Consider the following 16,957-nt stretch of genomic DNA (forward strand, 5'->3'; position numbering starts at 1 on the left):
TTAATTCAAATGTATCACAAAATGTATAAATATGATTCTTCATATTTCCCCCTTCTATAAATTTAGATGGTGATACCTACACCCTCAACTTTAGAAACAAATGGTTGCTATATCAACTTTATCAGCTGGAATGTTAGGGGACTTAATCACCCTATCAAACATAATAAAGTATTCTCCCATCTTTTACACCTCAAAGTAAACAACCACCTTTCTTCAAGAAACACAACTAAAAAAAATATAGACCACCCTAAAATTGGGAAAAAATGGGTCGGACAAATGTTCCATTCTAAATTCAATAGTAAAGCTAGGGGGTACTGCAATCCTGATCCATAAATCTACTCCATTTAACTGTTTCTGATGTAACAGCAATAGACTGCGCCTCAATAAGAACCCCACCACCCTCAAAGTCCTCTTTGGTCTTACAGTTATATCTGAAGGCATATGGGGCTGTTGACGCATGGCAATTTCTTTTTCCATCGACCAGCCAATACTCATTTTTCTCTCTGATCCATCAGACACACTCACATATTTATTACTTCTTCGTTGATAAAAAGCTACTATTCCATTGTCAAAGTGTGCATATATAATAGTATTGTAATATCCTATCATAATCCTCTGGTTTTAGAGCTCAGCTTCCCAAATCAACATTCAGTTTACTCATTGTAGCTTAACCCTCTCACTATCTGATGATATATAGTATACACACACACACACACACACACACACACACACACACATCAACACAGATAAAGTAAAAAAGTTTTAATGCATTGCAGTACAGGCCTGTTTCGTGCGTCTCACACTCATCAGCTGCTAATATATACATACATACACATACACCCACACACACATATATGTATATATATATATATATATATATATATATAAGTGTGTGTGTGTGTGTGGGTGTGTGTACAAAAGTATTGGGACACCTGGCCATTACACCTACAGGAGCTTTTATGACATCCCATTCTAAATCCATAGGCATTAATATGGAGTTGGTCCCCCCTTTGCAGCTATAACAGCTTCCACTCTTCTGGGAAGGCCATATATATATATATATATATATATATATATATATATATATATATATATATGTGTGTGTGTGTGTGTGTGTGGGTGTGTGTACAAAAGTATTGGGACACCTGGCCATTACACCTACAGGAGCTTTTATGACATCCCATTCTAAATCCATAGGCATTAATATGGAGTTGGTCCCCCCTTTGCAGCTATAACAGCTTCCACTCTTCAGGGAAGGCTTTACACAAGATTTTGGAGTGTGTCTGTGGGAATTTTTGCCCATTCATCCAGAAGAACATTTGTGAGGTCAGGCACTGATGTTGGACGAGAAGACCTGGCTCGCAATCTCCGTTCTAGTTCATCCCAAAGGTGTTCGTTGACATTGAGGCCAGGGCTCTGTGCGGGCCAGTCAAGTTCTTCCACACCAAACTCACCCAACCATGTCATAATGGACCCTGCTTTGTGCACTGGGGCACAGTCATGCTGGAACAGAAAAGGGCCCTCCCCAAACTGTTCCCACAAAGTTGGAAGCATAGAATTGTCTAAAATGTCTTGGTATACTGAAGCATTAAGATTTCCCTTCACTGGAACTAAGGGGCCTAGCCCAACCCATGAAAAACAACCCCATACCATTATCCCTCCACCACCAAACTTTACAGTTGGCACAGTGCAGTCAGGCAGGTAACGTTCTCCTGGCATCCGCCAAACCCAGACTCATCCATCGGACTGCCAGACAGAGAAGCGTGATTCGTCACTACACACAACACGTTTCCACTGCTCCAGAGTCCAGTGGCAGCGTGCTTTACACCACTCCATCCGACACTTGGCATTGTGTTTGGTGATGCAAGGCTTGTATGCAGCTGCTCGGCCATGGAAACCCATTCCATGAAGCTCCCGGCACACAGTTTTTGTGCAGATGTTAGTGCCGGAGGAAGTTTGGAACTCTGCAGTTATTGAGTCAACAGAGTGTTGGTGACTTTTACACACTATGCGCCTCAGCACTCGTTGACCCTACTGTGTGACTTCACGTGGTCTGCCACTTCGGGGCTGAGTTGCTGTTGTTCCTAAACGCTTCCACTTTTCAATAATACCACTTACAGCTGACCATGGAATATCTAGCAGGAAAGACATTTCATGAACTGACTTATTGCAAAGGTGGCATCCTATGACAGTACCACGCTTGAATTCACTGAGCTCTTCAGAACGACCCATTCTTTCACAAATGTTTGTAAATGCAGACTGCATGGCTAGCTGCTTGATTTTATACACCTGTTGCAATGGGTCTGAACAAAACACCTGAATTCAGTGATTAAGAGGTGTGTCCCAATACTTTTGTCCATGTAGCGTATATGAAAACACTAAAACTGTGTACTCTTCCATAACTGATTCTTATTCAAGCAAATTACAATGTAGATTAGCTATAGACAACCGTTATTAATAAATACATCTATTTTTTGCATGTGTATTTATGTTTACTTTTTGATCTATTTTGCCATTTGTCTATGTACATACATTTAAATCTTTTATTTTATTTTTCACTTTAGTTCTGTTCTGTACAATCTGTCTTTTTGTTTTTTGGGGGGAGATAAAAATGGACAACATGCAAAAAAAAAAATTCATAGAATTAGTATTGACTTTATCAAGTTCATCCAGAATGACTACAATTTCAGGAAGAACAAATCTTAACAATGGGAAAGAAAAGCAATGGTACGTACTATGGTGCGGTCTATGGTGTGTAGGTAGTAGGAGACTGGCTTTCCTGTCCAGGACACAGAGCCTCTCAGCGGAGACAGCTCCACCACACGCATTATTGTGCCAATGTCTGCAGTGTAGAGACAGAGGAGACTAAGGCATTGCATTCTCATAGTAAACTTACATGGATTCAAATGACCAGAGTTGTAACATTTTAAAGTCAGCTTTTCGCAGATACTTACCGCTCAAGTTTCGACTGTTTATTCTGAAATTTAGAGGTGCAAAAGGTTTTGAGGATACAATTTTACCACCTGAAAAGAGAGAAAAATACATCTTTCGGTAAATGTATTTTACTCAAGTCAATGTTCTTGATATACAATGGATACAAAGTGCAACCAGATAAAAACAAAGACCAATAATAGTCCCAGATAAACACTGGCATCAGCAGATACATTCATCATCCTGTCATGTTATGGGTTTTAAACCCAGGGTTCGGTGGAAGAATTGGGGATCATAAGGTCATCCGGCTGTTCGGGGTCAAAGGCCAATCCCCCTGTGTTTATCTGGCTGCTATAAGCCACCATTGTCCACCCTCTCTTTTGAATCACTGGTGAGAGCAGCTGAAAAAATAAAACTTTTCAACAAACTAAGGCGTCACTCACAACACATTGCATAGGTGTCTCCAACATAGATCAAAATGTCAATTGGTGTTAAAACAAAAATAGATTTTAGCTCCAATTAGTTAATAACCTCCCCCTGGAGGCTTTGATGGACTGAGTCCTAAAGCCAAGTTGTATTTCCCAGAAAGCTGAATCAATTCATCTGGACAGCATTTAGTGGGAGAAATGTTTCATCATTCATCTAAGTGACTTAGTCAGTCTCAAATGACTGCAGGTACCCCCAAACCTTCCAAGTTGTATTTGTTTTTTTACTTCTTTTTCTTGCTCTAAAGTCAGATGTTTTGACAAACTACTTAGCCCTGTATAAGACATGTTAGAAGCTAGAGTGAAGATAAAGTATACCTCAAATACTGAGAGAGCATTTAAGAGTCTCGTAATTTGCTTGCCATTACCACCAGAAAAAACACTGCACACAGCTAATGAAGGCCAGAGCACATGAGGGGTCCCCACAATGACCATGTTTACATGCAGCGATTACTCTGATTAAGGTGAATAATCAAATTAAGGTGTCTACATGTGTTTGCAATAATGAGATCTCTTCAATAATCCCAGTTTACAAGACTTGATGGATAGTCATGGAACGTAAATTGCATTGCATATTACGTTGTGTTTGAGACTTTTGTCTCTGTTGTCTCCGTTTCTGTTTTTTCCCCCAATCCAAAAACATATTTAAACGCCTTCATTTTACTGAGTATGAACATTGTTTCAGTCTCGCTCCAGGAATGTGGTGGCTGTTTAATGCCGCTCACCATATTGTCCTTTGTCTATCATTTCCAGGTCAGATTCCAGTAAAGATCTCGAACTTTGTGGGGCATTGCACAACCAATTCTCCAAAAGAAATCTGATTAAGGTGTATAAAAAGTGCATTGGTTGTGCATCGTGCAACAAATTCTCCAAAACACCTCTAATTAAGGTGGATAAAACACATTAAATCAATACCAAAGCACATTAAATCAATACCACTATCAATTTAAGCTCTCTCTAGCGCGCTCTCTCTCTGATGCGCATTTTCTGATACATGCAAACACACACACAGCATGGTCAACTGTCACATGTAATGCACACGTACATGCATATGTATAACATTTATAATATTTATAATATAATCAATATAACAATATTTCATACAGTGGCCTATGTGTGCTCTGCACGTATATGGGAAGTTAAATGAGCCAGAGTCCAACCCAAGCCCAATCTTATAAAAACAAAAAAAAAGGCCCGAGGCCAGCCCAAATCAACTCAGCATGACAGGCTTGCAGACCTCTACTGACACCAAATTACACAAAGATGACAGCCTTTCCATCAAAGATACTTCATACGCTTGGGACAACATACCTATGCGAGCAGGCTTTCTCGGTGATGAATATTTAAGTCCAAACTGCACAACTGGCTGGCACACAGACATCTAAATGATATAATGAAAATGGCAACTGCCTAGAAACCGGTCCCCGATGTCAACATGCTAGTAAAAGCCAAAAAGTTTCAGGTGTCAATCTGCAAGTGAAAATGTAAGTAGCATGTCTTCCTTTTCCGCACTCAATTGCATTTACACTGCAGGCCACTAAGCCCACTGGTAGAACCACTTACTCCTCCCCCACCCACTGTCTTCTTTTTCCCGTGGTGCGTGCACAACTGCCACCATGGGCTATGCATCACAAATCACTCACTCACTCACGACCTGAGAGGGAGGTTTAGTAGGGACGTACTCACTCATGGAAGACCTGAGAGGGATGTTTAGTACGACACGCTCACAACTGATGTATAGACACACGGAATCTGCTGTTATCCCCTTTCTCATTTAACACTGCCTTGCTCCACCTTCACGCGCAGCACAGGCGTGCTGTAGGTCTGGATGTCTTGATCCAGCTAAGGAAATCCCAGAAAGTTGAATCCGTTCATCTGGACACAACATTTTAATGAGAGAAACATTTCATCACTCATCTAAGTGACTTTGTCAGTCTCAGCTGACTGCAGTTATCCCCAACCTTATAAACAGCACAGTTGTATAACGACTGAAACCGAGACAGTTGTGTCACAACCATAGTGGTTTCCCATGCAGCGTACTGGATTCTTAAATCTACATAATTATTATTAATAGTTGTATGAACAGGAAACATGCTTTCCATGGCACTTGTGATCGGCTATTTGTTGCACTTTTCCCTTCCACTTGAAATGTATTCTTGTCAATAAGTTACATGGATTTGAAAATGCTTTCTGTTCAACTTCTTTATGTTGCGGTTCTCTCTTCTGCTTTATGTAATTTTATATTGTGTGTTATCATCATGTACCAATAATCAGGGGTGGACAGTAACGAAGTACATTTATTTGAGTACTGTACTTAAGTACATTTTTCGAGTATCTGCACTTTACTTGAGTATTAATTTTTTTTGGAAAATTAGGACTTTTACTTCACTATATTTGAAAGATCAATATTATACTTTTGACTCCACAACATTTCTATGAAGGTTCCCATTACACTGCGCTCACACTGGCAGTGACTTTATCGCTGTATGTCACCAAGTTGCTGGCTGCAGCTAGTCGCTGTGTCACTGCCCCTTTATGCAGCCAGCTTGTGGGTGTTGCTAACGTAGTTTTGAAGAAGTGGGCTACAAATGTATTGACAGGAGATGCAGCAATTTTCTAAAAAAATGTACATACTAATAAATATAAATATATTTTATATTTATTTATATGTTATATTTACATCGTCTTTGCTATATTCATCGTGGAGTTGTATATTTGTATTTTCTTAAAGGCAGGCCTATTAATATATTGCCCAATATAGTATGTGTGAACCCACAAATCAGGAGCAGTCCCGCTGAAAAATACGTTTTGGAGGGAATTTATTTTCCTATAAATACTGTGATCTTGCCTCAAACACTACCGTTTTACCATGGAGCGCAAAGTAGCATTCGCAATCGCCACTATCCATGTGCGGAGACAATGCTGCCAGAGGTGATTTTTATATGAATGGTTTAATTTTAGCTGATTCACTTATTAAAAAAAAAAAAAACCACAAGTCCTGCTCACAATCATTCACATGGGCTACGTACTGTTCTTGAAGAATTTTAGCTAGCATCATTGACAACTGCTTAAATTTGCCATTCACTTGATTAAACCTCACCACTCATCCCAACAATCTTTTTTTTAAATTAAAGTCCCTGTAAATGGACAGAGATGCATCATACAGGTCAGGAAAGCCAGCAACAGCTGCAATCAGTTTCGCCACCATGTCGGCTATGGGAACTAAAATGCTAATATAGGAACTTAAGTTTACGAAAACATTTCACAGCGAAAGAATATAAGAGCACTACCTGCCTCTGCTGCCTTTGAAAGGCTTTTTAGTGCAGCTGGATTGATCTTCAGCCCAAGAAGGGGAAGAATTAACTCACACAATTTTGAAAACCAGCTTCTACTGAAGTTGAATAAGAACTTCTTCAAGTTTGACTAGCTTGACCAGACAGTTTTCTCGCCTGTCACCACTGTGTGCATGTATGTATTGCACGCACACAGTGCCAGAACCAGACGTCCTACACGCCAAACTCACCACCTGTGAGATGGACAGTATAGTAGAAGTAAGCCACAACAAATAGTTTGCATTGACAGCAGAAGTGCACTTCTATTGGACTTTAAAATTGGGTGGATGTAACCTCACAATTAACCAATACTTCATTGTCTGAAAGTTTTGTTTGGTTATGAATTAATAGAATCTTTATTGAGTTTTGGTTTTTGTTTTTTGTCTTGCTTAAAGCAGTGTTGCTGTTGGGCAGTTATAAAGCTAGAGATGTGTAACTGGGATTTCATTGTAGGTTGGTTGTTTTATTAAATTGTTTTATTGTTGTGTTAAATAAAATAAAAAATTAAAACAACAATGGCTGTCCTTTTGTTGATTCAATTGTGTTTCTATAGGCATTTCTATAGGCTTCGTAGCATGTTCTACAAGCTTTTTATTCTACAGGTTCTACAAGCAAGTCAGTGTGTTCAGTAGGTTGTTTCAGAGTCATTAGGTTCTGTAAATGCATTGCAGCAACAATACAACAATGTATTGATATTAAAAAGAAAATATACTTTTGAATACTTGAGTATTTTAAAAGCAAGTACTCCGGTACTTTAACTCAAATGGAAGTTTGACTGAACAACTTTCCCGTCTCAAGACACACCTTTTCTCCATTGCCTTCTCGTGCCCCCCGTCCTCTCATCCACCCCTGGTCTAGGGCAGGCTGGGGACCGAGTGCTCGACCTGCCCCCTCCCTCAACTCCCTCCCCAACTCCCTCCTCAAGTGCATCGGACACTGCTGCTGTCCGCCCACTTTCAGGTCATTGGTTGGGACTCACCTCCCTTTTGTATCTGTCCCTTTTCCCTTCTGTATCTGCCCAAGTCGGAGAGTACTGCTGATGTCATGTGTGGCTGCCGCTTCTCCCTCTCATAGCCCCCCTTCCCATCCACCCCTACCCTTGAATGTCTGTGTTATGTTTATCTGTCGTCTTGTTTCATCCCATTTATTGTAAAGCGACTTTGAGTATTAGAAAAGCGCTATATACGTTTAATTTTTTATTATTATTATTATTACTTGTATTGGAGCAATATTTGACCAGGACTATCTATAATTTGACTCAAGTAGTGGAGTTGTGTACTTTGTCCACCTCTGCCAACAATGCAATTTCTCATTGATTGGTATCTGTGGGCCTTCTTGAGTGATTTCAAATAATAAATCCACAATTATCCTAAATAGCCATGTGTTGAGTCAAATTGATTTTATCAAAAAAAACATTTTTTAAATCTGGCCCCCACGACATCTCATCTGAACCAATCCGGCCCACTAACTAATATGAGTCTAAAACCCATGATTTAGACCTTAATTTGATTAAGGTGTTTACATGGCAGTCTCGATCAAATGATTGCCTTAATATGATTAAAATTGAATTTAACTTGCATGTAAACACACTGGCTGAAAATTAGAAGAAAACTAAAAGTTACAAATGTCTTGATGCATGCTCAATAATCCAGGTAAGGAAATCTCAGAGTTGAATCAGTTCATCTGGACACAACGTTTAGTGGGAGAAATGTTTCATTGCTCATCTAAGTGACTTCATCAGTCTCAGCTGACTGCAGCTATTCCCCAACCTTATAAACAGCACAGTTACATAATGACCGAAACCAACAATTGGTTTCATATGCAAATTGCAGTGACCATTAACTACAGTTACAATGGCCATGTGTACTATTCAAAGAGGATTGGGGAACAGTGCACAAGCCAATCGAAGCGAGGAGGACAACAGCTTGCTAAGTGTAAACCACTGGTGATTCTGTATGTGGCGGAGTGTCGGAACTGTTGAGATGCATATTTTCCAAATACCATGTCTCCGTTGCTTTCAAACTCCAAAACATGCTGTGCCAGAAATCAGTCCACCCCAAGGACAGAGTCCCCTGGCACAAACAGAGCAATATAGTGTACACTGTTAAGTGCCGGGAGGACTGCCATGTCTTGTACAGTGGGAAAACTAAACAGACGCTAGCTAAGAGGACCTGACAACACAGAAGAGCTACCTTGTCAGGCCAGGACTCCGCGGTCTACACCCATCTACAGGCCAGTGGCCACTCTTTCAAGGATGAAGATGTGCACATCCTTGATAGGGAGGAACACTGGTTTGAACGGGGAGTCAAAGAGGCCATCTATGTGAATAGGGAACGACCATCACTGAACTGGGGATGGGGCTAAAAGTACATCTGTCACCATCTTACAATGCTGTGATTGCAAACATTCTCCAATCCTCTGTGAATAGTACATATGGCCATTGTAACTCTAGTTAATGGTAACAGCAATTTGCATATGAAATCGATATTTGGTTTCGTTCGTTATGCAACTGTGCTGTTTATAAGGTTGGGGGATACCTGCAGTCAGCTGAGACTGACGAAGTCACTTACATGAGTGATGAAACGTTTCTCCCACTAAACGTTGTGTCCAGATGAACCGATTCAACCTTCTGGGGTAAAAGTTACAAACCTTCCTTCATGTTAGCAAAGCGCTCCTTCAGCTGGTGATCAACCTCTGGACCGAAGGCAAAGTTATTCACAAAAATAACACTGTAATACAGAGAGGAGGTAAAAAGGTAGAAAATGTCAAGATAAAACATGAACAGTTTGAAAGTCATTCATAAATGTGTAAAGAAAAAAATGTTTGAGCAAACATCTAATGAAAAATATCAATTATATAAAGGTATGCATCAGTTCAATCTATGAAAGCAGAGTCCTTCTTTTACATTATTCTCCAAGACACCTTTCAAACTCTAAACATGTGATCAAGGGTCTATTTCCATTGCATTTTGCATGGAGAGAGACCAATATGCAATAATAATACATGATGATGACAATGATATGGTAGTGCCTACTATAGTTAAAATGCTAATATTTTAGTGACCACAGATAAACATGGGGGCAGTCTTTATCATTGGGGTTAACATTAAGTCCTCTGGAAAGAGGTTTTTAAATACAGCATCCAAATAGTAATTTCTTGTCCCTTAGAGAGAGAGAAATTTAACACCTCCCAATTTTCCCAGACAATCCACAATTTCCCTTTTATTTCTCTTCTATTTTCTTTTCCATAACCGGGTGTCCACATTTTCAGGACATGTGGGAACCACGACTTTCAGGCTGCTATTGTGAGTTTTTGGTACTCCACCTTGTGTTGGCTATCCTTTCTTTCCATTCTTCAGACAGAAAGTCGCCTCTCTCCAGCTGAAAAAAATTAAGAGGTAAATGAGCTGCATGAACACTTCTACACAGTGTGCTGAAAGGGCTTAATTAAAATGTTTGAGTCATACTTCATTTGATGGAAAACATTTTCTTTTTTTAGTGCACATGTCTCTGAAAGCGTTCCACCTAAATTGGGCACCCTTGGGACCCAAAGTTTTCACCCTATTGCTACTTCTATTCTGAATATCTTGACTAATAAACATTTACAAAGAGGAAAAATTTAGCTGAGTTACGAAGGGCTAAAAGCTGATAATGGCAGTGGCTCAGCGTAACAGCTAATGATGGTGGTTGACTGTTATTGAGCCCTTATGGAGGCCTCACACCGACAGGAAACCTACCGTGTACTCCCCATGCTTCTTCCCATACCATTTCATCCACTTCTTAAATTCTTTATCCATAGTCTGAAAGAGTAGATATACACAATATCAATCTCAAATGAAATGTAATAACAGAAAATGTCAGTCATTCTACAACCAGCTAAGCATATGTTTGTTCAAGACCTTGGAATATGTGTTTACCTCTGCATAGGTTGCTGGAATGTCTGCTTTCTCCACACCAAAATAGTGTTTACAATTTGTTGCTGCTGCGACCTGCAGCACTACCTGTCCCACTCCTGTAAATAAGAAAGAAAAGGAAGTGTTAATGGATTAATTTCTTTGTACAACAGAACGTAACACTAGGCTTTCAATCCAGTCAAGTTACTAACAACCAGACAGCATGAGGGTTGAAAGTCAATTTGCATTTTGTACTGATAACTTCAGTGTATATATAAAAAAAAGCTAAAAAAAAACCCTTTGATTTTCAGGAAAACAACTCCCTGTGACAGTGTGTTTGAGTGCCTACAGCAGCAAACAGTGGTAACAAGTTTTGTTTTTTTTGTGCTGTAATTTTCAAATGTCACAACCTCTACTTTATATTTTATTAACAAAAATCCTGTGATGGGGGAAATGGTGCAGGAATTGAGCGTAGGGCTAGGCAATCATTCAATATTATCAATAACTATCATTCAATGTTATTGTATCCAGATGAAATTCAGACTGTGATATTATGTCACACAATTTTGTTGTCTAGAATGAGACTATCATTTAATTTAATTCTGATAAAAGGATATGGTTTTTCAAGAGGCAATTCAAGAGAGGACAAGCACTCTACCTTGAGAAATTGCAAAATAATAACCCACAACAGTTCTGGATGGAAATACCTAAGTTTGATGCCAAAAGGAGTAAGGTGATTCCTATGGAGATTGTAATGGAAAATGCTGCAACAACATTTCAGGCTGAACAGATTTAAAAGAAGTGGGAGTTAGACTATAGTAATTTATATGCATGTAACAACCCTTCATTGTTTGATAACCAGTTCTTAATTGAAATGTGTAACCTAAAACACGAGTTTGTAAATCTAAATCATATGTTGAATATGGAGATCACTAGGAGGTGCAGAAGAATGTAGATAGAGTTAAACTAAATAAAGCAGTGGGTGCAAAAGACATCTCTAATTAAGTCCTTAAATCACCTAACTTGCTGAATATTCTGCTCTGTATTTTCCAAACTTGCTTTCAGAATGGTACTATTCCATCCAGAGCACTCAAGGACACCTTACAAAACACAGTTAAAAACAAGCAGCACTGTATCAGACAGCATAAAATCAAACAGAGCAGTATACAATAAGCTAATACAACAGATAGTAATGAAATAATCATCTGCGCAAAACTCAGTGTGGATGTAACTATTAAAATCTGGATCACACTGAATATGCCAAGTTTGAAAAAGTGAATTTGAAGGTGGAGAGTCAATACTGCGAATGTCTTGTGGGAGAGAGTTCCAGAGGTGGGGGCAGGACAACTGAAGGCTCTAGACCTCATGGTAGTGAGGCGGGCAGATGGTGTAATGAGTTGGATGGCAGAAGAGGAGCCGAGTTATGGTAGGGTGCGTGGATATGAAAAAGTTCGCAAAGATATAAAGGAGCTAGGTTATTACGGGCCTTAAAGGTGAGAAGCCGAATCTAGAAGTCGATATAGTATTTATCAGGGAGCCAGTGGGGTTTCTGAAGAACAGGAGTGATATGATCTATGGAAGGAGGTCTGGTAATGATATGGGCAGCTGAGTTCTGGACCAATTGAAGTTTATGAAGACACTTGAGGGGAAGACAAAAGATGATAGAATTGCAGTAGTTAATACGGGATGTAACCAGGGTTTGAATGAGAATGGCGGTGCTGTTAGGTGTAAGCGACACGCAAAGACGATTAATGTGTAGATGGAAGTACGCAGACCGAGTAACATTGTTTATGTGTGCTTCAAAAGATAATGTGCTGTCCAAGATAACACCCAGACTCTTAACCTGAGTACCTACTAGGAGAACCTGTTTTATCACTACTAAGTTTGAGGAAGTGGTATGAAAATCAGGATTTAATTTCTAGTGAGCAGTTGGGAAGGGAAGTGGGCAGAAGAGTTGAGGCAGACTTGGTGAATAGATAGAGCTGGGTGTCATCCATGTAGCAGTGAAACTGAATGCAAAATTTCCTGAAAATGTGGCCAAGAGGTAAAAGGTAAATAATAAATAGGAGGGGGCCCAATACAGAGCCGTGGAGAACACCAGTAGTAACAGGAAAGGACTGTGCAAAATTTTTAAGTTGGACAAACTGAGTGCGGCCAGAGACACATGATCTAAACCAGGCAAGGGAGGTGCCAGTGATTTCAATGGAAGCTAATCTATAAGGGCTGACCCTTGGATGCCATTAAATTATATGGGTATCATCCTAAATAGCATGGTTTACAAATTATATTCTGGTAATCTTAATATGGTTTTTTGCTAGTTGTTGAACAGAATGGTTTTAGGAAAAACTAGGTGTGTTTTGATCATATTTATGCAGTATCCTCTGTGGTAAGAGAGTCACCAAGATGGCGTCGCAGACCACAGCCTTGGTTCTACGCTCTCTAGTGCTTTTTTCTGTTTTTGTTCATTTGTTTAGAGCCCAGGGGTAGTCCAACCTTGGGGGTTGTCCCAGGTTGTCCTCTGCTTGGAGTTTGCATGTTCTCCCCGTGACTGCGTGGGTTTCCTCTGGGTGCTCCGGTTTGCTCCCACAGTCCAAAGACATGTAGGTCAGGCGAATGGGCCGTACTAAATTGTCCATAAGTGTGAACGTGTGTGTGTGTGTATGTATGTGTGTGTGTCGGCCCTGTGATGGACTGGCGGCCTGTACAGGGTGTCTCCCTGCCTGCTGCTCAATGACTGCTGGGATAGGCTCCAGCATCCCTGCGACTCTGAGTAGGATAAATGGTTTGGATAACGGATGGATGGATGTTCAGTTGCCATCTCTCACTTTCTGATCACATTCAGCATGGAAGAACCCCCGACTATCCACTGGTCAAAATTTTTCATTGAACTGGAAAGTTTTACCGAGCTTTTAGTTGGAGAAGCAGCAGCTCTATGGACTTTGCCGGAGCCGACGACAGGGGAAGCAAGCTGGAGCGTTTGTTAAACTGCGACAGTGGGGATTTTGAACTGCATTCCCGTCAATCCACCTGGCGAATGTCCGCTCTCTGGCTAACAAGATGGTCAAATTGCTGCTCCTCAACAGAAGAAACATGGAATTTTCCAGATCTGCTGCCCTGTGCCTCACTGAAGCCTGGCTTGGTGAGCATATTCCAGACAGCTCACTCCATCTGCTGTACTTCCAACCCATCCGTACGGACCGTGAAAAAGAGCTAGCAGGGGGGAAAAACAGGGGCACAATCCGCTTCTAAATAAACGAAGGTTGGCGTACAGATGTCACAATGCTGATCAAGTCATCCAGCCCTCACTTAGAGACCATTTTCATTGACTGTAAACCATTTTATTCATCGCAGGAGTTTTCATCATTTATTCTGGCCGGTGTCTATATTCCACTCTAGGCCTGTGTTAGTGCGGTGTTACAACACCTGGCTGACCAGATAATAAACATGGAGCACAACCATCCAGACTCCCTCCCTTGCTCTGTTAAAATCCTTCGGGATTTTAACAGAGCAAACCCCAGCCACGAACAGCCAAAATACTGAAAACACGTTAAGTGTCCCACCAGGGACAAAAACACACTGGATATTGCTCCACAATATCAAAGGATGCCTATCGCTCTGTCCCTCATGCAGGTTTGGGGACTCTCTGATCACAGTCTGGTTCATCTTCTCCCAACCCACAGGCAGAAACTAAAATCTGCAAAGCCTGTGGTTAAAACTGTGAAGAGATGGACTAATGAGTCAAAACTGGAGTATCAGGCCTGTTTTGACTGCACTGATTAGAGTGTTTTTGAGGCTGCATCTACAGACCTGGATGAATTTACTGACACTGTGACATCTTACATCAGCTTTTGTGAGGACATGTGTGTGCCCACCAAAACTCTGCACCTTCAATAACAATAAGCCCTTGTTCACAGCAAAACTCAGGCAGCTTCATCAGGCCACGGAGGAGGTCTACAGGAGTGGAGATAGGATCATGTACAATCAAGCCAGAAACACAAGGGGCTATACTGAAAAACTGAAAAACAAGTTTTCAGCTAATGATCCTGCATCTGTGTGGAGAAGCTAGCCGGACATCAACTAAAGGAAACCCTCCCCCACTAGGGATGCATATCGTTAAGATTTTAACAGTACTACTACTCTTACTGATATTACTTAGTGATCTGGTACTTTAACGGTACTTTTTGTTGATTTTTATGAGAAAAAAAAATTAAGAACAGAATTAACATTATTTTATTTTCTCATGTCTGGACAGAGCGTTACTTTTAATCATTAACCCATTTTTGTATAATTTAGTTAACTCCATGTGGGCTCTAGGCTGCTAGCATACAGAACATACCTGAGGTGTATGGGGCAACGAGAGATAAACTAGGTAGTCAAAAACTGTGCATTTCTCTGCCTGTATCTGATGCACTTTCACTAAATGTTTCGAAAGATTGCTTGTGTTTCTGCCCTTACATGCACAAGACTTGTTGCACTTGTGGCAATGAGCATTGCCAGCATCGACTCTAGTGAAGTATAACCAGACTTTTGACCATTTAGTTCTTTCTCTGCCCTTGTCACAAAGAGCGGGCTCTGTGGGTTCGTGTATGTGATTGTGTGTGTATGTGTGCACGTGTCAAGACAGAGAGAGGCAGAGAGCTGGCCCCACCCCTTGGCTCGCACATATGACAGGTTCCGAGATAGAGATCTCTTTTTTGGATTGGGAATAGCGAAAATGCATCATAGACAAATGTCTTAATCTTAATCTGCAAATTAGAAACAGAGTTGGTGAGATAAAAGGTGCAAGATAACATTTATGTAGCCTCAATAAATAGGAAATGTATTTTCTTAATTTCTCCAATACTGATAGAACTGTTAACGTTGAAGCCTATCAATGCTATGGTCTTTAATAATTTAGCACCGGTGCCCATTTAATACCGGGTTTCGGTACCCATCCCTACCCCTCAACACTGTGGAGAACCTTCACCTACCTAATGACTTTAATGTAGGTTTGATCAGCTTACTTTCACACCCCTAACCTATTCCAACTCAGACATCACACAACTGACTGCACCCACTGCCATCACCCCTCCTCTGCCCCAACTCCCCACTGACACTGATGGTCGGTGAGGAGGATGTGTGTCAGCTCTTCCAGAGATAGAAGATCAGGGAGGCACCAGGCCCGGACAGCATGTCACCCTCCTGTCTAAAAGTCTGCACAGACCAGCTGGCCCCCATCTTCACATGGATCTTCAACAGACTACTGGAGCTGTGTGAAGTCCCCTACTGCTTCAAATGCTCCACTATCATTCCAGTCCCCAAGAAACCCTCCATCACTGGACTGAATGACTACAGGCCCATTGCCCTAATGTTTGTGGTCATGAAGTCCTTCGAGAGACTGGTGTTGATCCAACTGAAGGACATCACAGGCCCCCTGCTGGACCCCCTGCTGGACCCCCTGATGTCTGCCTACCAGGCAAACAGATCAGTGAATGATGCAGTCAACATGGGACTGCACTACATCCTGAAACACCTTGACTCCCCAGCGATGTATGCAAGGATCCTGTTCGTAGACTTCAGCTTGGTGTTCAACACCATCACCCCAGAAGTCCTACTCACCAAACTCACCCAGCTCACTGTGCTCGCCCCACCTGTCAGTGGATAACAAACTTCCTGACAAGACAGATGGCAGCAGGTGAGGCTGGGGAAAAATCACATCCAGCACCCAGACAATCAGCACTGACGTCCCCCAGGGATATGCGCTCTCCCCTCTGCTCTTCTCCCTCTATACAAATGACTGCACCTTAGGAAACCCATCTGTTAAACTCCTGAAGTTTGCAGACAACACAGCAATCATCGGCCTCTTCTGGGATGGTGACGAGTCTGCATACAGATGGGAGGTTGAACAGCTGGCTTGCTAGTGCTGTCATAACAACCTGGAGCTGAACATGCTCAAAACTGTGGCGATGACAGTGGACTTCAGAAGGAGCCCCCTAACACTTCCCCCCTCACCATACTCAACAGCACTGCGTCTTCTGTGGAAACCTTTGGGTTTTTAGGATCCACAATCTCCCAGGAGCCTAAAGTGGGCATCCAACACAGTCACAATCATCAAAAAGGCCCAGCAGAGGATGTACTTTCTGCACCAGCTCAAGAAGTTCAACCTGCCTCAAGAGCTGCTGATTCAGTTCTACTCTGTAATAATCCAGTCTGTTCTCTGCATATCCATCAATGTTTGGTTTGGCTCGGCCACCAAACAGGAGGAATAGACTACAATGGACAGTCAGGACTGCAGAGAAAATCACTGGTGCCAACCTGCCCTCCATTCAGGACTTATC

General features: G+C 41.3%; 1 protein-coding gene across 1 annotated transcript in view; it reads right to left on the reverse strand.

The window, feature by feature from the left end:
- The window catches only part of dot1l (DOT1-like histone H3K79 methyltransferase), an 82,448-nt gene that overhangs the window by 34,518 nt on the left and 30,973 nt on the right, over positions 1 to 16,957 (reverse strand). The window contains 6 exon segments of the mRNA XM_056277295.1: positions 2,736 to 2,842; positions 2,955 to 3,023; positions 9,398 to 9,477; positions 10,073 to 10,128; positions 10,485 to 10,547; positions 10,665 to 10,759. Of these exon segments, the coding sequence (XP_056133270.1) occupies positions 2,736 to 2,842; positions 2,955 to 3,023; positions 9,398 to 9,477; positions 10,073 to 10,128; positions 10,485 to 10,547; positions 10,665 to 10,759 (470 nt within the window).

This window comes from Lampris incognitus, chromosome 3 (genome assembly GCF_029633865.1).
Source record: "Lampris incognitus isolate fLamInc1 chromosome 3, fLamInc1.hap2, whole genome shotgun sequence".
Classification (NCBI taxonomy): domain Eukaryota; kingdom Metazoa; phylum Chordata; class Actinopteri; order Lampriformes; family Lampridae; genus Lampris; species Lampris incognitus.